Source organism: Cebus imitator, unplaced genomic scaffold (genome assembly GCF_001604975.1).
Source record: "Cebus imitator isolate Cc_AM_T3 unplaced genomic scaffold, Cebus_imitator-1.0 Scaffold191, whole genome shotgun sequence".
NCBI lineage: Eukaryota > Metazoa > Chordata > Mammalia > Primates > Cebidae > Cebus > Cebus imitator.
In genome coordinates this window covers 2759067-2786556 of record NW_016107506.1, presented here as the reverse complement: position 1 = coordinate 2786556, position 27490 = coordinate 2759067, and the positions used below count along the sequence as shown (strand labels likewise).

The 27490-nt window shown below is 34.9% G+C and overlaps 1 protein-coding gene across 35 annotated transcripts in view; it reads right to left on the bottom strand.

The window, feature by feature from the left end:
* Positions 1-27490, bottom strand: part of MAP2 (microtubule associated protein 2) — a 303522-nt gene that overhangs the window by 21933 nt on the left and 254099 nt on the right. For 5 of the 35 annotated variants that reach the window (XM_037745068.1, XM_037745069.1, XM_037745072.1 and 2 more), the window contains 8 exons: positions 15677-19411; positions 15265-15471; positions 14959-15093; positions 12017-12078; positions 8313-8360; positions 7730-7900; positions 6311-6458; positions 1517-1857 (listed from right to left, as the gene is read on the bottom strand). In XM_037745068.1, coding sequence (XP_037600996.1) covers positions 1517-1857; positions 6311-6458; positions 7730-7900; positions 8313-8360; positions 12017-12078; positions 14959-15093; positions 15265-15471; positions 15677-19411 — 4847 coding nt within the window. Of the gene's footprint in view, positions 1-1516; positions 1858-6310; positions 6459-7729; positions 7901-8312; positions 8361-12016; positions 12079-14958; positions 15094-15264; positions 15472-15676; positions 19412-21150; positions 21397-27490 lie in introns of all 35 variants that reach the window. The other 30 variants (XM_037745067.1, XM_037745075.1, XM_037745077.1 and 27 more) reach the window with 12 other exon arrangements.

The window sequence follows — 27490 nt, the reverse complement described above, 5'->3', positions numbered from 1 at the left end:
GCAGAAATTTCCAAATGGTACTAAACTGATTATTCACCTTACTCTTTTAAATTATTTATGTATAAAAATAATGCAACATTTGAATATTTCCAAAAAGCTCCAAATATTTCCTTCTCTTGAATGGGCAAAACTTTGATGAATGCAAGAATAGTTTGAGTTTTTTAGGAATTATAGGCTTATAATCCTACTTTTTGGCTTAAAAATGTTTCTTGTCACTTCTAGTTTTCATGGCATATGTCTATGAAAAAGTATCATTCTATGACTATATCATTACAGAATGTTATCATTGTTTTGAAAGGGCATGTTGACCTCTCCTCTCCTGCCCCACTGGTTGATTTTTCTTAACGCTTTGGGCTCTCCTGAACAGAGCCATAACCAGACAGCAAAGAAGTTTGTTGCTAAATGAAAGAGCAACAATGAATTTTTGCTACATTGGGGAGTAGGAGTGCCTGAGAGCTTTACATTTTGGCAAGGTCTTTCTTCTAAACTTGCCTTAAAATAGATTTTCTTTGGCATGAAGGAGGGATACCAGAAAGCAGTGGCACAAAATACAAGAGACAAGAAAAAGAGTGGCAGAAAAAAAATATTGATCTTAAAAAGAAAAGGCTTTCTTGGAATAATGAAAGAGCATTGGCATTATAAGTTTACGTACAAAGTTACTGTTTTTGTCCTTCTTTCTTTCAAAAAAGGATGTTGTTTTATATCTCTTCAATGACAAAAGTTAAACTATCCTGAATAGGTCAATATTATGAGATAAACATAAAATAATATTTGTTTTCCTTCCAGGCTAATTGCTTTGTCCAAACATATATTGTATAAGCAAGGTTCATGTCAAGACAGAACTCAAAGCCCCCTGGTTTGTAAAGATATGAATGTTTGCTCTGGGGAGCTGAAGAGTTAGTAAGTAAGCATTACTAATAACTGTACTTAATATAATCTTGAGTAGAAGTTCAAAGTCTACAATTTTATTCATCAGAATCGTGTGTCTTTTATTATCAACACAAATACCTGCCCTTTGCAACATTTAGGCAGTAGTAGCCAGAAATGAAATGGTGAAACATCCTTATTTTGGAGTGAACATGAGGAAATAGAAGAAAATGTCATAGGAAATCCTTGGGGAAGAAACAAGGAGACAAAATTGGAATCACTAAAAGATAGCCAAATGAGCTCATGGTCAGAATGTAAAATAGATAATTCAATTTTATATCAGAAATATAACTTTAATCTCAAGTTAAAAGCCAGAAAGCAATAGAGATACATTCAGGAAAAAAAGTCAATCAATAAAAGTTTCTTCTATATGGTTAAACCAATTTTTACCCAATAATAAATGGAAGAAATGGGCATGTCATGTGATTTTCATTATATTTCAGAGGATATATTCCTAAAGTCCGAACTCTTAGCAATAAATTGTAACCAGTAGCTCTTTAACACCTCTGCTTCCCTGTTAGCTTTCAATATGAAGAAGGCAATGCAATAATTATTTCTGGCAGCAAATATGTGTTCATGCAATTCTTACCTGCCCCCCTTTAGGCTGGTATTTGATGTTGTCTGTTGATCCAATTTTGGATTTGACATTCTTCAGGTCTGGCAGTGGTTGGTTAATAAGCCGAAGCTGCTTGGGAGTCGCGGGAGATTTTGGAGGAGTACGTATGATGGCGACCTTCTTCTCACTCGGCACCAAGATGGCAGACTTGGGGGTTCCTGGTGTATGAGGGGTCCTGGGATAGCTAGGGGTTCCAGGAGTGCCCGGTGTGCGTGAAGAATAACTTGGTGGGGTGCCAGGAGTGATGGCAGTAGACCCAGGGGTAGTGGGTGTTGAGGTACCACTTTTTCCTGCTCTGCGAATTGGCTCTGACCCTGTATTAACAAGCAAGACCAAAACCAAACCAGAGTCAGAAAATTCTTCTCAAAACCTCCCTCTTCCCATAGATTGTTAGAACTCATAATATGTATAATTTCTAAAGTATTTAGAAATGGTTATTGTAATGATCACTATAGTGCTCAAGAAGCTGAGAGCCTTGTTTCTGAAATCAGGTACAAAACCCAGTGATATTCTTTTGAAGACCTGTTGCTATCAATACAAAGAAAAAAAACCTGATTTTTTTCTGATTTGTTCTCCTTAATTTTCATCATTAATGTGTCAAAAACTATTTTCTACTTGTGTGACTATTAAGGTATATGGATCTGCCTTTAGTTGGAAAAGAGTTTACACTTAATGTCGTATGCAGACCCATATTTACTGAAGATTCCTTGAATGATATGTAGATCATTCATTCTTCTATGTAGTAAATTCATTCTGGGATCCAGGTAAACATACAACATAGAACCATGTATTTAGGACACATAGTTTTGGTCCGTATAGAAAGATCTGCATTTCATTATTATATCCTTATATTGAGGAACACTATGAGGTGTAAATGTGCTTATGAAAACTGTCAGACATTGCTCTCCTTTATCATGTATTCTTTTCATAAGGAAAATTATCTCAGTGCTTCAAGCAAATAAACAAAAAGTCTATTTCTTGCCTTAGAAACTTGGGATGTCCCAACAATATGTTCCCAGTGAGTCTCATACCTGGTTGTGTTTTCTCCTCTGTTTCATCACTAGTTTTGCAATTTGGAGTTAAATCCCAAACCCTGCTAATTATACAGGATCTGAGATGCATTTCTTTGCCTCAAGTTGAGCTCAGCCTCATATTTTGTTATGCCTACCCCCCATTTTCCTATACTATATTTCTTTTATCCTTTGAATGTATTTTGAATGACATTTCAAATACTTTTCTGAAAGAATGATAGAAATAAGAATATAACACCTTATAAATTTCAAAGCACTTTTGTGGATACCAACCAATAACCAAACAAACATGCACAATACAGTTGTTAGGGGCAGCTCTTATTAATCCTAAGAAATACGAATATTGAGGCTCATTTACCCAGATGTCACTAAAGTCTAAGCCAGATATATTTAGCCCCTGAGGATTTATATTTTTAAGCATGCAAATTTCATTTATAACACATTTTATACAAAAAGGATAATTTTCATTTTTTACTGCTGATTTACATTGATTATGTAAAAAAATCAATGAATCTTCTGAAATTTTGTAGAGATAAATAAATAACAATTTTAAAGCCACTGAAGTGAAAGGAATCTTAGAGGTCACCTAATGCAATTGATCATAAATATAAGAAGTTCTTTCTGAGAAGTGGACATGTAGTCTTTGCCTAATATTTACAAGGTATGAGCTCAGGAGAGCTTCTTATATATTGTGACCTATGGACAATGTAAACCCACCCATCACCATAGGTTCTGTCTCCTGGAGAAACGCACAACAATTTTATTTTTTCTTTCAGTGAACAGTTTTCACATATCAAATGAAAGTGCCCTGTGTCTTTTCAGTCTTCTAACACAGGAAACAAGATAGTTAGACTCTTCAATTGATAATACGAAATGGGATATGAGAAGCCTAAAGTGGGAAATTAGCATGTGTTCTGTGATTTTTATTGCTTTTCACAAGAATGACATTTCAAGACTAGGATGACACAACCACATCCAACTTGGCATTTTGTAACTTCCATGTCCTGGTTTGTTTTGGCCTAGGTTTTTAACGTAGATGTCTGTCTCTATATCTGTACGAAAAATTTCTCCAGAAACATTATTTCTTTCTTGAATGTTTTCTCTACTACCTTACCAGTTTTGAATAGCTCAGATATTCTGGGGAGAGGGATCGTCCCTGTATTTTTTGCCATTATATCTAGTCCTGGCGACTTTCATGTGAGCTTAATACAGTAGGTGCACAACATATTTTTTAAATAAAATGTATTGTATTCAGAATTCATCAAAGTGTGCTGAGGGTTTTTTTGGCTTTATGGAGACTGAATAGAAGCAATATTCTGGATGTGGATAACAATTTTTACTATATGAAATAATTTTTTCTAAACTTCCAAGGAGTCATTTCCATACTTGTAGGAAACACTTTAAGCTTCATCAAAGAAATATCATTTGATACATAAAAACTGTTCACTGAAAGAGGAAATAAAATTGTTCTGTGTTTCTCCAGGAGATAGAACCTATGGCGATGGGTGGATTTACATTGTCCGTACGTCACAAGTATATAAGAAGCTCTCCTGAGCTCACATCATGTAAATATTAGGCAAAGACTACATGTCCACTTCTCAGAAAGAACTTCCTGTATTTATGATCAATTGAATTAGGTGATCTCATATTTCTTATGACCTCTTCCTTAGAAATATGTTCTTAGCACATATTTCAAAGGACACCAATACTCTAGGTTTTGCATTACATCTGGAGAAAAAGGGTAAACTACAAATATTAAGGCCTTCACACTGCTGCTCAAAACATATGATCAATTTTTATTATAATAAATATGTTCTTGTCGCCAAAACAATAAATTTGAATGCTTCCTACTTGTTCTGAACTTGAAGAGGTTAAATCTAAGGTCTAAAACAACTTTTAAGATATTTATATGCAAGTTACTTGATTAAACTGTGCTCTTATTTATCTTGTCAATGACAATGACTTTCCTTCCTCTTGGTCGGATGGGCTTCCTGCAGAAGAAACATTGTTTCTTCAAATCTTTTAAATAGCTGCACAAAATGTTAGAATATTCTTGTATACCACTAAGGGGATGGTAGGCAAGTAGAAGTGAGCAGAGTACTTGCTCTTCCAGTCATCTTTGTGCCTTTCAGCTATTGGTATGTAGAGATAAAACAGACCCTATATTTTTAAATTATCAATGTGTCAGTTATGTTTGTTAACAAATAATACAATGCAAAATACTTGTAAACATCAGTAAATTTAAAAAGTCAAAATAGAATTGGTGCAGAACATTTAATGAATCAGTTCATATATGGATACACTTTAAAAGGCAGAACGCGGTGGTTTGAAGAAGTGGATTTATGGAGAAGTGCCATTTTGCTTTTATAGCAACAAACACAAGCATAATTCAAGATGTTCTTTTGGGTACTTGGTATCTTTGTCTTGTTTCATTAGCCTTGGGGTTATTAATGATGTTCAATTTTAACCCTAGATATTTAAATTTTTTTCCCTGGAGAGTACTAAATCTGAAATGCCCTCCCTGCTAATTCATTACAATAATTTATTTTTGCTATGCTATGATAAAAGAGTTCTTGTGATTTCAGTGTTTTTAGCACCTATTTCAAAGGACGCTAATACTCTAGGAAACAATTGGACACAATTACTCTTATTACAATAAACACTTTTCTTGTAGGTGAAAACACTGTTTAAATGCCAATAGTCATATTTAAGTGGAAAATAAGTGGTGAAGTCAACTATAATGTGATAGTGGTAGCAATTTCCACCATTTTAAAATGGTTTTTAAATGACACAGATACTCTTCTCCAAATGATTCTACAGAGCAGTTCTCTAGTACTATTTCCTCCAAAAATGTAGAAAAGACATTAAGGCTTCAGGTTGTGAAGTTATCAGTGGGCCGAAAACCAAATTCAACCACTTACTAGCTGTGCAGCACTAGACAAGTTACCCTCTCTAGAAGGTCAGTTTTGTCTTCAGTAGATTGAATTCAGTAGATTATTAATACCTACTCATTAGTTTTGCTAATTAAATACAATGAAAAGTGTATCTTAAGAGTTTGGCATCTATATGTGCTCAAAAATGGTAGCTATTTTGGTTGCAACAGAAAAATACTTATGGAAGTAATTTCCATCCATGCTTTACTAGATAGTTTGCCACAATGCAACAGATAAGTGTGTGATGATTGGAGCATTACATAAACGGTTATAATTGCCAATCATTTCATGAATGGGTCATCAATCAAGATAATTTGAAACTATTACATAGACTATGCTATATTTATAGCTCATTTGGAATGTGAATTCTTAACAAGTTGAGCAGGATCCTAGGTTTTGATTGTCGACTTTATAGTTAGATTTTACAACTTGGAAATCTAATAAGTGTTAAGCTCTTATAGACATATATTTTTAAAATCCTTGACTATTGGTTTTCTACATTGATTAGTTCTTTAGAATTTTCTTTCTACAATAAATTTGAAGCAAAAAAGAAAATATATTCTTAGAAAATAACTTTATCTCAGTCTTAGATAATAGGGTGATATGTTATCATTTTCTCCATCTATTGTTTTTACTCAAACAGCTATTTTGTGGCCATCTACATTCTGGATTGTCTGATTCTTAGGGAAAATATAATCTAGTCTTAATGCATGTTTTATTTTTACAAATTTAAATATAAGTGCTATTCCACTTAAAGGGTTTAAAAAGTGCTTAAAAAGGAAGTCAAATCAAAATAAACCTACTGGTGGTCCGTCGTGCTGAAGAAGAGATAGAACTGTTGAGAGAGAAGGAATTCTCATCTCTGTCTCCTGAAACACCTCGGCGAGGAGGAAGAATGGAGGACGGTCTTGGGAGAGAAGAGCGCTTTTCTGGGCTCTTGGTTACTCCATCCTGATTGGAGAAAACAAAAGGACATTGGGTTCTTGCAACTCTTTAATTTATGCAAAGTGATACTGATTTTGCTATTTTTCCTCCTGTGCTGATAGATGAATTTCTTTTAATACAGATTACTGGATTTCACATATTTACAAGTATTTCTACTTTACAACTTAGGAAGAATACATATTTGCCTAGGTATTTTATAAAAATATGTTATTTTGGAACTCTGAAAACAATGTGAAGTTTAAGTTCTAAATGATAATATGGGTAAAATAAATGTACTCAAGCAATCTTCAGCAAATTACTAATTTTACTGAAAAATCTTCATTCGCATGATAATATATTAATCAGAAAGGACTGAGGGTAGCTCACTGCATGCATAATATTTCTAACAATGACTACTACCATATATTGTGCATGTATGTGACAGGAACTCTCTATAGTTTACATCCACTTATTATTTCATTCTCATCACAAAACATGATGCATATTATAAAGCTGTCTGAAGAAACAGGTTTAATAAGTTCATGTAATTGTTTCAAGATAATTGAGTTGGTAGGTGGCAGATACAGTATTAAACCCTGGTGTATACGATATTAAGTTTGAATTGTCTATTATAGTCTATACGATATAATTTGTTATTATTGTTCTATACAATGTTATATATAATATATGAGAATATATTTTGTTATTAGTTTGCATTTGATATTTTACCAGATAATCAAACCATAAATTAATAATGGGTAGTATATCTAGAAAAAGACATATTTTCTACATTTAAAAAATACGTGTACTGTTTATCAAAAAAAATTTTTTTTTTTTTTTTTGAGTCGGAGTTTCGCTCTTCTTACCCAGGCTGGAGTGCAATGGCGCAATCTCGGCTCACCGCAACCTCCGCCTCCTGGGTTCAGGCAATTCTCCTGCCTCAGCCTCCTCAGTAGCTGGGATTACAGGCACGCGCCACCATGCCCAGCTAATTTTTTGTATTTTTAGTAGAGACGGGGTTTCACCATTTTGACCAGGATGGTCTCGATCTCTCGACCTCGTGATCCACCCGCCTCGGCCTCCCAAAGTGCTGGGATTACAGGTGTGAGCCACCACGCCCGGCCCTGTTTATCAAAATTTTTAATTTGTATTTGTTTTAAAAGGGCCTATGGTTTATGTGTCAAACACTTCAGAATGTAAAGTATCTGCTTTAATACATTTCCTGAATTATTTTCTATAACATAACCTTCTCCCAAATTCTATTTCTTTCTGCACCTTTTATTGACCTGCTATCTTACCTTGTTCCCTGATTTTGAGTATGGCAAACGGTCTGTGGAGCCTGCTGAGGTGGACTGTATTAATAAACTGTCAGAAAATGTAGCCCTTTTAGTCGTGCTAGGGCAGGCTGAGCTGTATCTTGGGGACTTTGTGCTACCCTGTAAAGCAGGAATCTTTGACAAGGTAGAATTCTAGCCATGAAAGAAAACAAACAAAAGCACAAAATAAACCAAACTATGAAGTAAAAGGAAAATAATAAAAGAAGATTAAATGTATAAGAAACTCAAAGTCTTTTTAATAAGAACACATGATAAATGGTTATAATCAATGATAGAGATGTGTATTTAGATGAGAAGAGATTTTCATTGAACAGCTCTTTTAAGCCAAAACTAACTTAATAATACTCATATAAAAATGTCTGTTGTAACAAAACCAAATATCGCATGTTCTCATTGATAAGTGGGAGCTAAACACTGGATACACACGGACACAAAGATGGCAACAGTAGACACTGGGGACTCCAAAAGTGGGGGAAGGATTGAAAAACTTCCTATTGGGAACTATGTTCACTATTTGGGTGATGGAATCAATATAAGCCCAAACCTCAGCATCGCGTAATATACCCTTGTAACAAGCCTGCACAGGGACAACCTGATTAAAAATAAAATAAAATAATCTGTTATACAAATAAAACACAAAAATAATGCTAAATCATTTTATTTTATATTAACCAGGTCTAGAACAGCTATCCATGTTATTTGCTCTTCTTTACTTCCAAATGTGATTGTTTATGTTTGGTACATAGTAGATACCAATGGATAATTTTTGAATAAATGATGAATGAGTGGGTGGATAGATGGATGGAAGGAAGGACAGAAGAAATAATAATATTGCTTAGATATAAAGGAATCAGCTCTTTGAAATCCTGAGACCAAAGCAAGTCTCTCTCTCTCTTTTTTTATTTTTAATAGAATAAGCCTTAATATAGAAAGAAGTTACAAGTGACAACTAGCCAAACTCTTTTTGCTGGTTTGAAAAACAATGCTGAGTGATTAAATTTTGTTTTTTTAAAAAATGATTCTATACTAGTTCTCTCATTTAAGGATAATGTAGATAAAATATTATTTTTGGAGTCTATGTATAGAGTCTCTAATTAATTCATAAGTTTTATTATCCACATTTGGAAATATCTTCCAATATCCAATCTGCTGGAATTATTCCTTTAATAAACTCAGCCTTTAAGGTGCACATATAATCCATATCTTAATCATGCTTCAAGAATTTTAGAACAAGGTATATTTGAGGCTTAATAATAAAAAACGTATTTTTAAAGATTGACAAAATTTATTTTCAGGTAATCTAAATTGACTTCAACAGAAAATTTTCAGAGTTTATATATAATTAGTTCATTTTATAAGTAAAACACATACTGTAGACTAAGGTATACCATAGAACTAATAACATTTTTATGCAAAGACTATAGTCTGCATGATGTGTTATGAATTCTAAAAAGGAAAGTCAGGACTGAAAAGATTGCCAATAAAAATCACAACTTAATTTACAGGTGTTGATAACCCCTGGGGAGACTGTCTGCAACTATAATTTGGAAGAATGTATGGCTTTTGGAGAAAGCTATGCCGGATGCCATATGTCTCATGGGTGACAAAAATATAGACAAGTACAACAAAGCCAAGGAGATTCTTATCTTCAAATAATTAATTTGATTTAGCTGTTATAAAAATGACAGATAAAATTGAGATTTTACATCAAGTTTTAACCTCTGTAGCTACAACAGAGACATAAATATTTAGACTGTACAAATCACTTCTTGTTTCATGGACCCAGTATCTTGAGTGGGAAGTGCAATTGGGTCAGGACAAGTCATTCTTTTTTGATTGATCCTACCCACAAAGGAGTGAGTTTCAAAAGTGTGATATAAAAGATAAAAATTAATTGGATTGCTTGTAGTTAAGAAAGACAACTATTAATACTAAACAAACAAACAAACAGAAAAACCAAGTGAAATGCAGGATTATGGATGGGTCTGGTTCCTAATAAAGAGCAATTTAAAAAAATAATCACAGTCATCCCATAAATATATACACCTACTATGTACCCACAGAAAAAAATTAAGTTAAAAAAAGTGAATTAAAAAGAGGATACAATGACAAAAAAATCAGAGAACTGTTCTGATGGATATACTGAATATAAGTGCTAAATCAAAAAAAAGGTACTCAGGGTTTTAGAAAACTTATAGGACAAGGATATGGTATTAGGAAGAAAAAAGCTAATAAATGAGAAAAAAAGAGAGACTGAAGGACTAATTCTTCTTCAGAAAGACAAGATGGGTATTCAGAAACAAAGAAGTTTGTTTTCTGTCAGACAATGCATATAGTTCTGTTCCAAGTGCTGAATCTACTGAGTTACGCAAAGACCAAGGGGCTTAAAAATTTCCTAAAAATGTTCCAAATAATGTCAACCTGAAGGAGGAAATCTCAGACTTGTTTTCTATATTTGCTCCTGAAAACTTCCACTGTTCAGTTAATTAAAATAATAACTAACAACTATTATCATTTATTAAATGAATGCTATGTTCTAAGCATTATACTGCATACTGTTTTATAGCATTATTACATTTAATTTTTATAACTAACTCATGATACAGGAATTTTGTCCTCTCCCTTTATTTTTAGAAAATTAAGAAATAGGAAGAAAAGGGTCATATAACTAATAGTTGTTCCAGATTTGAACATGGTCTGTTTCATAGCCCTATGGTTAACCACCATAAATCATTAGTTTGGAAACAGAAGGTAAAGAAATACAAATCTTGAAATCACATTGCGTTTATAATAAAGCCTAATATTTACCAAAGCAATAAATGAATTCTGTTGCTTGCCATATGTTCAGGAATGTATCTGAAACATTTGTATAAAAATCAAGTATCATCCTTTACCAATCTAAAACCCCTCAAGTTCAAGATCAAAGATTTGCCTGTCATAGGAAATGAATCACTACTTTTTATAATAAATAAAAGTGGAAGTCAAAATCGTATTGATTTTTAGAAAGGTAAACTAAGAATTGTGACTTACATATTATGTGTTTCCTCAGACTCAGAACATTGTTATAGTTACTAATTAATTCAAATTAGTTGTTCCAATTTTAGGATTTCATTACTAGCCTTTTAATTTTTTTATTTCAGTCATAAAGGAGTAAAAATACTTTATGTTGGTTTTAGTCATTAAAATATAGTTAATAATATAAAAATAAATTTCACAGGAAAAAATTAGAAAAGATTTATAAACATATGAAGAAGTTAAACACCATTAATATAACCAAAATAAATTTTTAAATAATATATGCCATCTCCATAATTTGGCAAATGTAGAGCAATATAAAATATGTAGTAATAATAATGAATATGAACACTCTTCTTAAACAGAATGTGTAAGTAGGTAGAAACTTTACAGAGGGCAATTTGGCAATATGAAACAAAAACTTTAAATATGAACATTTTTCTTGCAATAATTTCACTAGTAGAAAATTATCTGAAGGAAATGGCATACAAATGCATTTCTGAACTGAACTTAGCCAAAAAGTTCTCTAAAGTAATATTGTTAAAATAACGGTACCAACAAAAGTTTAAATGTCAAACAATAGGAAATTGATTAAGTATATCATTGCAAAGAAATAAAATGCAGTATTATGTAGTCATTAAAACTATTACAAAATGTTCAATGACATGGAAGTACATTTACTGTTTAATTTAAACATTGACACATGGTGTTCTCATTTTTGTCGTTAAGCCTATAAATGTATAGAAAAAATTTAAAATTTTATATCAAAATGGTAACTTTATTTACCTTTATGATAAGGAGATTATAATTGATTTTCACTTATTTTTGCTTGTGTACATTGCTTCATTTGGTCAGATTTTATTTTGTAACAAAAACAATGAAAGTATATTATAAAATATAGTTACTATTGATTATATGGTTTAATTTGATTTTATAAAAAGTAAATAAGTTCGGCTTCCTTATTTTTGCCATATCATTGTGCTGCTTTATATGTTTTTGTCTTACTAGTAAGGAGGCAGTCCAGTTGCGTCCTCACCAATTACCATCATATGCCATCCCAGAAGACATTCATCCTTCCATGCCTGGATGCCACGGAGAATCTTCTGGGTGAGCAAACTATTTAAAATGACTTTTAAGAGTAAATGTCTAAACAATATCAAAAGTTATTCCAATGTTGCAACTAATACCAAAGGAACTTCAAATGAAGAACAAGGAAAAACTTATTTTACTCACAGAGACTTTGTCCTTTGCCTGTTTAAATACACTGGGAGCCACAGCTGATTCCCCACCTGCTGCTGTTGAAAATAAAAGACAAACAACCCCAAACTCAGTGGCTAAAAACTCATAAATGCACATTTAAATACCTTTAGGATATTCTGTTGTGTCAAAAGACTAATGCAAAGCAAAAGTTTGCTTATTTTGAGACTCAAATTCAGTAATTCACGAAACCTGAATAACAGTAACATAGCATGTGGCTCCAACTATAGTGTGTGCTAATTCATATAATCCATTGTCTACCAAAGCACAGGTAAGCACACCACATAATTTTTCTATGGGTTACCAACATACCTTTGAGTCACTAGAGTATATGTATAGATCCTTTAGAACAGAAATTACAGAATAGCAATGTGAAGTTTGCAAAATTTAAGAAAAAGGATGCTGATTGGTTTCTGGGGTTTGCATGATACATAGAAGAGGGCTCACAGAGATTTCCAAACCCTCTTCTTGTTCTGGAAGCCACTGGCATACCAATAGATATTTTGGCATTTTACATTTCAAACTGTCATAAGTCAACCCCTTTCCCTTTGCACCCCTTCATTTCACAACATGAACGACACACTTGTTTGATGTGAAAATGCCACGAGAAGGAAGAAAAATAGCTTGTCAAGAACAGAAAACACGAGAGAAAATTTAAGTTCAGTAAATACAGAACATGTTCTACACATGCACTTCCTGTAAGAAATTATTACCACATCTGTTACTGTTGTTTCTCTTGCTGCTGTTTTATGCTTCTGGTTTCAATTTTAAACTCCATTATCTCTAGCATATTTTGGGTGATGACTTACCTGTGTTGGCTTAGCTCTCATGATTTAAAACAATCCTTTGTGGTTTGGAAAACCATCTACATTTGAAAACTGGGCTTAGAAAATAAAATAATCAAGCTTGTGTGTTTATTCCTCCTTAATTTTCATTCATAAAATAGAAACCCTCAGAAAAAAAAATATGTATCCTTATAAGCCCTCTGAATAAGTTTCAAAAAGGTACTTTTATGACATGTACAGTTCTAACACAAAAATAGTAACTGTCTGCAACATGCTTTATGTCATGTTGGTCTAGCTAGTGAGATTATTCAGATTCTAGGACTCATTGTTTTTAAGGAAGCGGTAAAAACAATGCCTTCTTACTACCTCTGTAACATAACTCAAATTCTTGTGACGTGTATAGCTTGCTTCAAACCAATGACACCTATATCTGATACATGCTTTCTCCTAAAGTATCTTAACATTAGACCAGAATAAAGGAAAATCTTAATTAGTCCAAAGATTTTAAATTTCTTTTAAAGAATTAATAAAAACACAATTTACTTTCAATGCGGTCAATTGAATACCAATGACATGTAAACAAACCATTTTACATTTTATCTAAAGTTCCACAGTCCTGATGATATCTTTCATCCTTTCAGGTAGGTTATAGAGTTTTCATGCTAAATCAGGAGATTCTGCTTGCCCAAGCAATTTTGCTATTAAGTTTAATGAAGCTATTAATTGCTATTAAGTTTAATGAAGCTAAAAACCTGAGAAAATGAACTGAGGTATATCATGTTAATTCCTAACTTCTAGCTTCAGAGATATTCTTCACCCTAAAGCTTTAACAAGGTGTGTGTATATATAAACCTTCCACTTTCAAATCCTGCCTTAGATACTTATTTTTGAAGGAAAGCACATGATATGATTTCTAGATGAAGAACACAAATACAAAATACTTGGAATTTTCAATGGCTAAAATGAAAACATCAGTTACCTTGATTTTCTGTTTCTCACAAAGGCTAATGTTCCTCTGAACTTTTAAAATCATCCACAGATTTATATAGAAGCATTGATGATGTACAATGGAAAGAAAAATATTCCTTTCTTATTTAGCAATCTGTTATTTTGTAGACTACAAGCATGCCACTTAATAAATGCTAAAATAAAATATACTGTAAGGTAAGATTATCCTATTATACTTAAACATATAAAATAAATACTTTTCACTGAAATTTAGAAAAAAGTTGGCATTACAGATACTTGTAGGGGTTTTTATGATGGTTTCCAACATGTTTCATTCCTTTGTTTTACCAGTTTTATAAACTTAGGAAAAACGTATTTGAAGAAGAGAAATAAGTAGGTAGCAAAATAAAAATAAATTGAAGTTTATTTCTAACTTAAAATCCTCCTTAAAAGGGCGAGTTTTATCTTAGAATTTTTGAATACTGAATTCTACAGAAAAGTCAAACAGTTTGGATCCAACATATTTAAGAAAGTCCCCATGACAAAAATATCAGCTGAGAGGTGTAGCTCAGTAAAGTAAAAACCTTGCTAATTTTGGATATGAGGAATAAAATCTGAAATAATTACCAGAAAAATTTGTTTTCTTTTTTTTTTTTCAGCAAAAGCAAAGTAATTTTGCAAACCACAATTTCACTTCCTGGCTTGCTTTTCATTTTCAATATCTAAATCACTACATATTCTTAGTGGTTTTCAATAAATTCATCAACATCAGTAACAGATTTGGCAGTAACAATGTAGAAAATAGGACAAATATTTATGAGTTTAAGCATGAAAGAGATAAATATGCAAAATAATGAGAATGCATACCACGGTTAAATTCATCGCCATCGTCTAACCAAACACACAGAATGAAAATAGGAATCCCCAGAACGTGACACTAGAGCACAATGCCAAGATACAATCACGCACTGTTATGTCTGAGCATGACAAAGAAACAGATGGTCATGACCTTTTCTGTAAGGAAGGGGGAAAAAGAATAATGATACAAGACACTTAATAGCAAAATTGTTCATGACTGCTGAAATTCTTGGAAGAAAAACAAAATGAAGAAGCTGCTACAGTAATGAGATAAAAAAAAAATACATGTCTATGTTTGCCAGTCACATTGCAGAATTGAACAGTCACCTGTGGTTTTCCGCTTAACACAGGAGAGATGAGTTGGTCTAGTATATTTGATAGCAGGTTTTAAAATGAATTTCCTGGAGGGAGAGTGGGCCTGAACTTCTGTTTTTTTAGCAAGTTCAGCCTTCTTATAAACTGCTATGAATAAGAAAACACAAAAAGCATACCATCAGGAAAAAATAAACACTTGGAGCAAAACCGAACAAAATTTTATAAATAATTAGTTACCACTGTTAGGCAGTTTTTCTGCAAAAAAGTAATAATGAATTACTTCAAAAACATTTTCAAAGAAGTGATTGTTAAATGAACCTTTTTTCCTTCTCACTTCATCTCTGGAGACTGTGCTAGGTTCCTTTTTAGCTACTTTTCTTTCAGGAGTGGAAATTCTGCCTCTCCCAGTTTTAAAAGGCTTTTCTTTTCTATGTTTCTCAAGAGATGATCTCCGAGCTTCCTTTTCAGCTTTCTCCTCTTTAGGAATAGTTTCTAACTGTTCTGTCATGATGCTCCTATCATCATCTGTGGATCAAAGCAAATCATGACAACAACAACAACAGTGAAAACATTAGTAACAAGTGTACAAAATCCTTTATATATTTAACAAAATGCAAAATAAAGAGATAAAGAGGTATTTTTAAATATTTAAATGAAAAAAATTCCCATAAGTTATTGTATTTGAGTTGGGAGTAGAAAACTAAAAAATAATAATAATAATAATGCACACCTTGAGTGTCCACCCAGAGGCTGTCAGCATCCATGATGGAGTCATCAATGGTGGTCTCGTCTTTGTAATCGTCATAGGTTTCTGTCTTATATTCAGAAAGTGCAACCTCTTCTCTCTCAGGGGAAGCTGGAGCTTCCGGAGAACCATCTTTGGGTTCTGCCTGGGCTTCAGCTGCCTCTTCTACTTCGAACTCTTCTTCGTCATGAGGGGATGGTCTCCTTTCCACCTCAGGCTGGTCTAGGGCTGCAAAACGCACACTGTGGGACCCTGACTCCCCTTCATCAGTTGTGGTTTGCACTACAGTGATGAAATCATCCTCGATGGTCACAACGGACTCAATCACTCCTTTGTGTTCACCTGGGCAGGTCTCCACAAATTCCTCCCTGGCACCTGAGGCACCCAAGTCAGTAATCTGAAGGGTATCTGAGCGGAAGAGCAGTTTATCATATTCTCCCTGGGCTTCTATCTCTTCTTCCTCACTCTGAACCTCTGCTGGTTCAGATACGATTGCTTCATGCACTGGCTCTGCAACATCAGAAGGTGTGATGGATATATCTGGGGTCTCTTTGCTTTCTTCTTTTGGCCCTTGAATAAATTCCATCTGGACATCAGCTCTCTCATCTGTAGCTAAATCAGCCTCTGAAACAGTAGGTGGGCAAGGTATTTCCACTGACAATTTGATGGCAATCTCATCTTGAATTAGAGATGATTCGGGAGATGTTTCCTTCTTGCCCTCATCAGCTTTCAGGGACTCCATGGTGAGACTTTCATGCTCACCACTAGACTCATAGGACTCCTCCTTGTCTACAGCCTCCTGGTGCACCAAGTCAGGCTTTGCCACTTTCTCTTTGACTTCTGTCTCACTAACTTTGGTGCCTTCTTTCATGTGGCCAGGCTCAACACCCATAAATGCATCTGCCTCCTGTGGTGCTTTGGATGAGGGAGTCATGTCCTGTGTAGCCTCAAGTTTTAGCTCTGTTGCCCTTCTAGCATCTATGTTTAGCCCTGAAGCCATCTGTCCAAAGTCACTAATTTTAACATCTATTTGACCCTGGACAGCCTTGTTGGCAGCAAAATCCAGACCTTGTTCTGCTTTTTTTGATGGTTCTACCTCAGCTACCTCTGGCACTGAACTAAGACCCTTTGCTGCCTTCTCAGAGGATGCATCTGTTGGTATTGACAAATCTTTGGCCAAAGCTTGTTCGTAGGTTACTCCTAATCCAAATGTTTCCACTTTATCACCAGCCTCTTCAGTTTTCTTGGCATGTTCTTTTGAATCAGCATGTTCTTCACTCTTTTCTAGTACAGTATCCAGCCTATCACTAGCTTTCCTCTCTTGGTCAAACTCCTTACTCAGTCCTGATTTGTCACCAGAGATAGGCAGGGATGCTTCTTTGTCTACACTGAACTCATCTTTGACTCTTCCAGCTGCTGCCAGTTTCACTTCAATCAATGAAAGGTCTGTGGCCAAATCTCTTCGAACTTTATCATCAGTGCCTTCATAAAAGGAACCACTCTCCCCTGATAAGTTCTCACTGTCTTGAACAGGTGATGGCAATGGGACCGTGTATTTATTGAACACACAGTAGCCCAGGTCTTCGAGCTGACTGTCTGTTTTTGCAATGACATGGTTTTCATCAGTTACTGGGGGTAAGCCAGTACGACTATCCTCAACCACAGTCTCTGATGGGACTGATTTCCTCCTGGCGACCTCAGCATCTGCACTCACAGAAGCCAATCTTGACCTTGTGCCTGCCAGATCTAGCATTTCAGGCAGGTCAGGTGCCATGACAGTACCATTTTTGTAAAAGTCTTTGGCTAGGAAAGGAGACTCACATGTTGTCTCCACTTGAGTATTTTCTTCTCCAGTAACTTTTACTTTCTCCATCTGTTCTTCCTCTTTGCCTTCTACAGGGAAGCAAGGGGCTTTCTCCAGTGCAGGTGTGGTGGCTGGAAGGTAATCATCCCCTTCATCCATACTTCCACTAGTGTTGGTTAGAATATCGGAAGCCAGAGGAGAAAGATCATGTCCCCGACCAAAGTTAAATCCAAGGGCTATGGAATCTAGGCAAGACATGGGCAAATTGATTGACATGCTTCTTTGTTCGATTGCAGACCGACCACCAAGTCCTAAACTCCTGCTAAGGGTCAAATCATCCTTATTCTTACTGTGGAGGTCCCTTTTCTCTCCATACACTTTTGGATCAATAGTGAACATTCTTTCTTGAGGAGAACTGGGTTCTTCAGGTAAGTCAGATGGATAAGTCTGTGCAAGAGTGCTGTAACCTGCTTCCTGTGCTGGAGGACTGGGCTGGGATTCTTTTCCTGTTTGAAATTCCTTGTCACCATTTTTATGCATGGGAGACATGGTATCAATAGACTCATGGACACTTTCTCTAGTGTCACTCAGTTCATAGTAATCACTGCCTGGCTGAATGCTTTTTGTTGCTTCTTCTTTCAAGGCAGATGTTTCAAAATACTTGGACATTCCTGATTTATCTTCATAAAATGGCATGTCAAGTTCAGCTGATGTTGCAGCTCCAACTCCTTCAATCTTATCTTTGTCATCGACTCTCATATCAAAAAGTTCCTGAATTGAGCTTTTTTCAATTAATGCAGATGGTTCAGTCATGGCTTTCTCCAGTGTTTTAGAGGTCACAGCTGAATCTGTAACTGCTTGCTCCAAACTTACAGGGAATGAGTCCTGTTTCAACATATCTGTGGTAGGCTCGTGGCCTTTCTGTTCTGAGAAAGTGTGCTCTGTGGAGGTCTGGATTATGCCTGTTTCTTCATCTGCAAGTTTTGGGGGTCTAGTCTCTTTTGGAACCGCTTCTTTGTCAGAAATGGTGATTTTTTCTTCAAGCTTCAGCTCAGGTTCCTTTTCAGTAAGTGTAGGTTCCTGTCCACTGGGGGTGAAAATATCTTTTTGCTGCATAGTCTGTTTTATGGCCTCCTTTTCTTCCTCTAAGACTTTTCCCATAACATGTTCTTCTACAACTGGAATGTGAGTATCTTTGGGTAAAGTCATTGCCTCTGAGGGTGGTACTTCTGCCATTTTGTCAGGTTTATCCTTATGGGGCTCTTCAATTTCAGAACTATCTTTGGCAGTAGCTGGGCCACTGGTTTGTTGCAGAGATTTTTTGTCATCTGGCTGTAAAAAGGCAGGGGCGAAGGGTGATGTTTCTGTAACTATTTCACTCTTCATGACATCTAAAGGAAGAGTGAAGCTTCCACCTTGAAAGGGACTTGGCATGGGAGAATCAAATTGTTTCCCTTCCCATTTTGGAATATCATCAAATACGTCTTTTTCCCTCATGGGAGTCAGCGGGCCAGGAGATACTGGAGCAACTAAACCCCACTCATCCTTTTTTGCTTCTGTCGGCATTTCGATGAACCAGTCTTTTTGTTCTTTTGGAGTTAGAGGCTCTTTAGGGAGGTCAATGCCAGGTACTACAAGGCTTGGTTCTGTCTTCTGTTTCATGTCTTCCAGGTTGGCAACAAGAGTGTGCCCAAACAAAGCTAGGGGTGCCTTTTCTTCTTCTGTGCCTTGCATGTCCTTTTCATCAGGATAAGGTTTAGTTGTCTCTGGTTGAGAAACTAAGGCAGCATGTTTAAGGTCTTCACCAGGCTTACTTTGCTTCTCTGACTCCTTTTCCTTCTTGTCTAAAGGCTCAGCTGCAGAGGGAGTCAATTCCTGCTGATCATGGAACTCCATCTTCGAGGCTGTAAGTAAATCTGAAGTAATCGGGTTGATTTTTAAACGAATAATAGGCAAGAGCGTTCAGGAAATAAGCTTAAAATTATATTTTGAAATGACAAGTGAATGGTAGAATAAAAAGAAAAATATGGAACATGCAAGCATGCTACCCATGTAAAAATCAATATGAAAAGGTCAGGACTGAGATATATGTGTACTATTACTAAAATGAACTCTGGTTGTAAATTAATGTGCAAAGGAATTGTAAAAACAGTATACTTCTGGATACTCTTTTCTCTTTTTTTGTTTTTCAGTCTCTCCTAAAAGAATTATGTGATGTGTATTATAGAAGAAACAAAATTCAAATATTGAATAAGTAGCTAATGTTAGGGTACAGAAGGATATATAGTAAGGACTAAATATAGATACGAATTGATTTCTACTGAACATTTTCATTGGTTTTGTCATTTAAAAATGAATTGGTAAGCTATGGGCAGAAGGCCAAGTAATGCACAATGATATAGTGTTAATAGTTTCAGTTAACTTGATCAACAAATGTCAGGACCAATTCTTTAGGCATCCACAGGTTACTGGCATAAATTTTTAGAATTCATCTGAGATTAAATTTCAGAAATCTAAGTAAATATTTGCTATCAATTTTACGTGATATGACTTAATGATATACAAGCCAATTTCTATCACATATTTAAAATTTTAAATTTCTAATAATTACTTAGTCTTACGACAGATATAAGAAAATCTGAATTATACTGTTGATATGGGAAAAGGCAGGGGAGAAGTGAGTAACAAATTTTTCAAAAGAGTCAACTATTGAAATAACTTTTTTCCCATGGTCATCACCTCATTCCTTGAAACATGACCAACTGGTAAAGCATTGGCTAGTATTGACTTTAGAGGTGCTCTGAAGAAATGAGATAACACGTTTTAGTATTTATTTATTTAACAATCCAAAAGGCTTTATTGTCCCACTTGTGTTTTAAGGTCCAAGGTATTTCACTGTGGTCATTATAGCTAAATGTAGTTATCTGGAAAAGACTTGGGGAAAAATAATAAAATTCAACCATCTCTGAAAGAGCAAGTGTATGGATTATCATTACCTTATCTACTTATGTGTCCTGTTTTAACAATAAAAAAATAGTTTATGAACTTCTAATAAAGGTTAGATTAATGAAAACTCAAGAGATATGGGGATGATCAGAAGGTTGGCTGCCATGGGGAGAAAATGATATGAGAAGCATCAGCAGGAGCTCAAGAAAATCAAACCAGTATTCACTGAAGCATAAAATACATAGCACATTTTGGTTGCAAACAAAAACGATTCTACCATTTAAGCCTCGATGTGCCAAAATCCAGCTGTACGATTTGAAATAAAAGCATATGAATTGCTGTCCCCAAAATAAAAACAAAAATATACATGTATTAGCAATATGACTGGCAAACATTTGAGATGAGGGGGTGGGTAAAAAAAAAAGAAAAAACAAAAAAAGAAGCTCACATAGCATCATCAGCCTGGCTGCAAAGCGTATTGTATCATGGCAAAGGAAATCAGGAATCAGCTACAGCACTGGAAAACCAAGCTGCCACATGGCACTTGCGCAAGCCATACTCTCTGCACATTAAGCCTACAACAGTGGACTTGTTATTTTGTAAGACGACCCAGCGATGAAATAGCGAAATAGCGTTGGAAAGGCATCAGGTTGGTAAGCCACTAGAGAGACGATTTGAACAAAACATGCAAATCCTGAGAAAGACACACCTTCCCCGGCAGAGGAAGGGGTTTTTACTTCTGGAGACACCTCCTTGACCTCTTTTACACTTTTCTTATGTGGGGCCCCTGCTGGGGCACTTTCTTCAGGATCTATTTGCGCCTCCACACTAGACTCCACTTGGCCCTTACTGAGGCCTGTGGGTTGCTCTGAGTACTTAGCAGTCCCATACTCTTTCTCAGGAAGAGCAGCAGGTTTCTCTTCCTCAGCCATCCGACTCTCTAGCGTTTCTTCTTCTTAGGAATGAAAGAGATGTTGACATTATGACCACAGAACAATACATGAAACAACAGAAATATTACTTAAGGAACACTTTCAGCTCCATTAGAATGACTTCATTAAGACCGCAGCTGTTTTTTTAATTTTGCCATTTGGATAAACAAATTAATATTCTATGCAACATACATTATGTACTGGTTGGAAAACTATGATGTATAATCTGCTAATAGTGATGACTTTTAAAGTCTCATTAAAAGGCAATATATTTTAAAATTTGAGAGCTGAAAGGGTTGTATTGATTGATCACCCTAGTGGAAACGGCAGTAAGCTGCACGCATGTGGAAAGCTTGCTGGAAATAAGAGATGGTGCTGCCGGATAACAGATGGTTGTGAAAAGATGGATGTACTGATATACTGAAAAAAAAAGCCTTAAAATTTGTTAGACATGTGCTGTTTTCACCAATGCAGGAAGCCCCTACATAAGAATTCCCGACTGCTTTATTTAAAATGTGCAAATTTTGCTAAAGAAATCTTTGGGAATAAAAAAAGCTTTGCCTCAAAAAAATATCCAACCAACTACCTTAACAGTTTTATAACAAAGTCCACCAAAGTTGCTTAAAATATAATTTATTTAGCATTTCCAAGGTAAGGGACTATCTAAGTCAAGTTACGATAGCTTCATTGCATTATATGATGTTGGAAAAAATGAACATTTTCAAGAAGTAAGTAAAGTAAAATAAGTTAAAAACAAAGTCAAGGTAAATTTTAAATCTATTTACAAAAGTCTACCTCTGGGACACAACTATTATATTAACTCCCTGAAATATCAGTAATGTAGTTCATACATAATTCTCTTTGACACTAAAGAAAAAGTATGCATATTAGTAATAAAGTCTTCCTTCTGTAATTCAAATTAAAATCACCAAGGAAAGATAATTGAGTGGTAATCAAACGGTCAAATAACCACCCCCAAAACCATGAATATCACATTAAAAAGTTAACATTTAAGATATAAAGACAAGCTTTTCAAGTTCATGAGTTATTGCACTCATTTGTTTCTCATTTACACTTGAAATGTCAATAAAAATAAGTAAATCCCATTTTGTCACTTAAGAAATTAGAGGGAAATATGTAAGCTGTTTTATAGCTTTATAAATGGAAGATTCTTACAAAATTCTTATGAAATAATTGTACATTGTTTAAACAGCCCTGAGGGAAATACTACAGATAGAAAGAAAAGGAATTTTCTTTTCATTTCTTTTTTTTTTTTAGAAATATTAATACCATCAGAGAGAAACAGAGAGAGAAAACTACTTCATCTATCTCTTCACGTTCAGCACTCACTTTTATTTTTGTAATTTAAATATGTAAGTAGCATTTTAAAAATTTAGATTCTAACTTGTTATTTTAAGAAAATTTTTGTAATGCCATAGATTTTGATTACAGTTAAAATAATTTTAATGTAACTGCATTATAATGTTATCATTTTGGATAAAGTTTAATCAAGTTAATTTACATGTTTTCAAATCCGTAGCTTTTTAGCTTTTCATTTTCTCATTTGGTATAAATCATATTTATTTCCCTACAATTGTTCCTTATTTAGAAACTTGCATATTTTAGTAATTAAGTTTAGAATAACTTAGTTTAACTTAATATGGGTTATATTTCTTTATCAGAGAGCCTGAGGTATTGGTTTTCTCTGTTTTCAAAAGGGTCCTTGAAGACGCTCATTATCATGACTGTAGTTAGTGAGCTATAAGCTTATTCCTTATTGCTTTAGAACTATCTGCTTTCATATTAAATACTGTCCCTTTTGGAAATACACTCTTCATCTAAGCAAAAATATATTTAGCTGTACTTTTTCTTCTTCACCAAAACTACTTAGAATGAGACATATTGCAGCCCATCACCTACAGTACTTATTTTATCCTCACTATAACCAATTATATACTGGAGTCTCTGAGCTTTATAAGGCTAGAATGACAAAGACTTTGAATCATTTCCTTCATTTTAGTCCATCTCTACTGATGTGGGCCAAGATTTAGTCACCTGGGGAAGCCTCTGTAGTTTCTGTAGATAATTACATGATATGGGGAAATAAATTCTTTCCATAACATTTATTCTGCTTGCAGCAGATTCTTCAGTCTTTCTCTTTTAAAGAACTATCATAATAACATAGCTTAAAAATAAAGCTAATGCTATTTAATAGTAATTTTATATGTCTAAGGAGGAAAAAAATTATATTTAGGGTCATCATCTTTGGTTTGGGTAAGAATATGTTCTTCCCAGCTGATTATTGGCAGGAAGCAGAAAGAAGTCATACTTTAATAGAATATATTTTTGCTTCTCTCTCTCTCTCTCTCTCTCTGTCTCTCTCTCTCTCTCTCTTTTCCTTCCTTCTCAGAAGCAATGACATAGAAAAAGGAAGTGCTCTCATGCCTCCAGTAAGGCTTCTTTCATATAAATTGTTAAGGCATTTGGATAGATTCAACTTATATAGGAACTTGACTTTCATGCAGAGAAAACAGGTTCCTGTCCCTCCCACTCTGTATAAAGGCACACTTAACATGATGCAGGTGGTCAAAGCTGTAGGCCAGGGAGGAGGAGCAAAAGGGGACCATGCTTGGTTCACCTTTCTCCTGGCCTAAGTGGGCCTCTGCACTCTGCGCTGTGACACTGGGGAGCACACTAGAGGTGGTCCATTCTGAGCTGAACAAAGGATGCTCATAGTACTCCTCATCGGAATTGTAAGGGTCATCATCAGGCACGGACACCGAGATGGAGGGGGCTAGGAGTCTACGCCTCTCCCCGCTGGTGGCAGGTTCATGGCTGGGAAACCTGTGTAGAGGACCCACTTGATCCTCAGCCCCTTCATCTACAAACAGACACACAGGAAGAAACTGCAGGGAGAACTGCACAAGACAGACACAAGATCAAGACGGACGAGACAAACACTTACACAAGGACACAAAGGGCCACAGAAGCAGCACAGCAGGATGGAGGGAAATTAGCAAGATCAAGCTGATGGAGGATGGGAGACAGTGAATGTTTCATGCTTCGGTAACCGCTGAATTTCACCTATCCATTAAACAAGTTTGCCATTGATCTAAGTGAACTAAAGGCATTGACAGCCCTGCTGCAAAACGAAAGTCATCTATACATTCCTCTCAAACAAGTCAGAATAACCAAAGAAACATTGGAATAGAAACAAAGCATTACAAAACAAATGCATTCTTTGGAAGAAATTCTTTCATAAAGGTTAACTCTACTCATGCTAATATCAATATATTTATAAGTTAAAAAATAAGAAAGTTGTTAGGATTTAATGCCTGTGAGATTAAGAAGAAGGGTCCTCTTTAAAACATAGCCTTAAGTATCTAGGAAGTACAAGTAGTTAGTGTTTTGGTGAATTTAAGTCTAGTTAATAACTTTAACCAGAAAGTCATTTTTAATTTCAATCCTTTAAGAAAAATCTACAATGTGTTATTCCTCTTTCCTGACTTAATAAGAAATGAGCAGTCAACATAGCTCTTTCTTTGGATGCTAAGTCTAATGTAGTACCTAGGGGCATCATTTTAAACCCAGGTTCTCATTTGCAGGACAGTGAAAGTTTATTGTTTTAAGAAAGCCTCTAATATTACAAACTTGTTTTCCTATGTTTTGTTTTCCTTCTGAAAGCTTAACAGAGATACAATTAGCTAAAAATTTCTGCAGAGTCAGCTGCAGATTCATCAAGACTTTATTCCATGTAGTTTCATTTGTACCACTGGCTCTTGGATGCTTTTAATGTTTCAAACTTCTTATTGCATATTTCTTATTGAAATGCTAAAATAACTACTCTCATTTCTGTTCTTTCCTGTATCTTGCCTTGGAAATTTGCATTATTTAAATATATCTCCTTAAATACACATGCAGATCAGTCTGCTTAGCATTTGGATTCTTGTATAATTCAATGAACACTTGGCTTCTGATGTGGTGCAGACATTACATCTCAGGCCTATGTAGTGGTTGCTGAATTTTCTAATCACTATTTATTTACTTATATTGAGAAATCAATTTAAAATTTCATGACTCAATAATAAGAACAAAATCTATAGTATCTATCTGTACAGTTTTTATTTAGATCAGATTTTAAGAAGACAAAATTATATCATTAATTTGAAAATAGACTGTATTTTTAGGACAGTAACGTATTTGTGGCAACCAAGTGCTGACAACTAGAAATAAGTCTGAAATCATGAGGATACTAAAATAACATTTTATAGAGAGAATACATTTAATCTTTCAAGCACATTATTTACTGATTTTTCCATGGAAGATGTTTCTGGATGGATGCTCAGAACTTTCTCAGCCACAGTGCTTTTTATATCATGGGATAGCAGAAGACTAAAATAACGTTTGGTATTCTTAGTTCAACTCGGCACGATTTCGCAGCTGAGCAGATAATTGTCCAAGATCTAGCCTACAACACTGACTGAATCATAGCCCTGGCTTGTCACATGTCCTAGCCATTCATATTTCTCTCAGTGGATCTCTGGGGCTGTAAACTCCCCATATGTGCAAATTACTTCTAAAATTCCTGGTATTTTCAATACGGTACATTCGTAATCAATAAATGAAACGGGATATGTTCCTCTTTGCTTTTCAACATCATTTTCTAGGAAGTATAGCAGACTTTAGTATAAAACTAAAGAATTTCAAGCTGAGAGTAAACGCAATACTCATTGGATATTTTAACCTTTTGTAGATTTTGGCCCCCTCTTTCTTGTTGTCACTGTTCTTTGTGAAAGTGCCAAAATTTAAAAACAGCCCAGAGCCTTGCTTCATACCTATAGCATTAAAAAAATTGTATTTTCTGTTCTGAAAACTTTTACCCTAATCAGAAAACAACAAAAAGAACAAAACAAAGTTTGAAAGCTCCAATGGAAAAAGTAGCTTCTTTGTAGTATTTGTCTGGCCTGGGACCAAGGCAACTTTAAAAAGAGTGTCTAGCAAAGTCCGGCCTTTTCTTGGTACTGTGAGCTGTCTGTACTCCAAGTCTCTGTTTAAGACCTATGAGCCTAAAGTCCATCTACGTTACAAGCTCTAGAAATATGCCAGGGAAGCTATGCTTTGTGGGGACCAAGGCTGGCTAAGCCAAACAGGGCACTTGATTCTAACGATAATGATAGAAGACGTAAGATTCTCATTCCTTATGGTGTTGTGTGTGGCATGTGCATCTGGATCACTCCCAACAGATGGAAGACATAATAATTTTAAATAAATAAATAATAAATGGAATATTTATTTGTAAGCTTTTTTCTTAAAGGAAATTACTATAGTAGCTTATAACAAACAACTCATTTGAAGATAATTTACTTCCATAGTCTCACAATAAGAATCTTGATAAGCAACAGCTTTGGGGATGTAGTGAATGTGTGGTTGCAGAATTTAGATTTGGATTTGCATTCTGGATAAGCCACTTATCCAGAAAGCCATGGCATTTTGGGCAAAAAAGTGGAAATGAATATTATCTCTGTGGGTTGCTGGGAGGACTAAATGAGAAGATATCTGTGAAAATGCCAAGTACAATGTCTGGCTCCACACATGTGAGCCTCTGTGTCTTCAGTGTACCCAGACAAGCTGTCAGGTACCTCTGTTATTTCCCCTCATTTAACACACCAAAGTTGGTATTGAGAGATATATGAAAAATTGAATTCATTTTACAACAGTTAATTTGCTGTTTGAGGTCAGGATTGAATGCATGCATCCTTTTACTAGAAGTAGGCATGCTTCTAGGGACTCTGCTTTTGCCACAGAATATTTTTTCATTTAATAATGTGTTACACTAAAAATTGGGTAACCTTATGAACCTCAGACTTTTGTATAATCTTGAAAAATAAAGCTTACCTGGTTTCAATGGAGGAATACATTTTCCCTAGTTTGCTTTCATTCAAACTTTTTTTTTTTAAAGTATTTGAAAATTTACACTGGGCTAATGTAAGGTTTGCCATGTAAAACCCAGCCTTGGTATGTCAGCCTCCTTTGGAGACTGCATCTTGTGGAATGTTAGTGATTCAGTGTTTTTTGCGTGTTGTGGCATCACAGCATATGGTTGATGGCTGCTGGCCC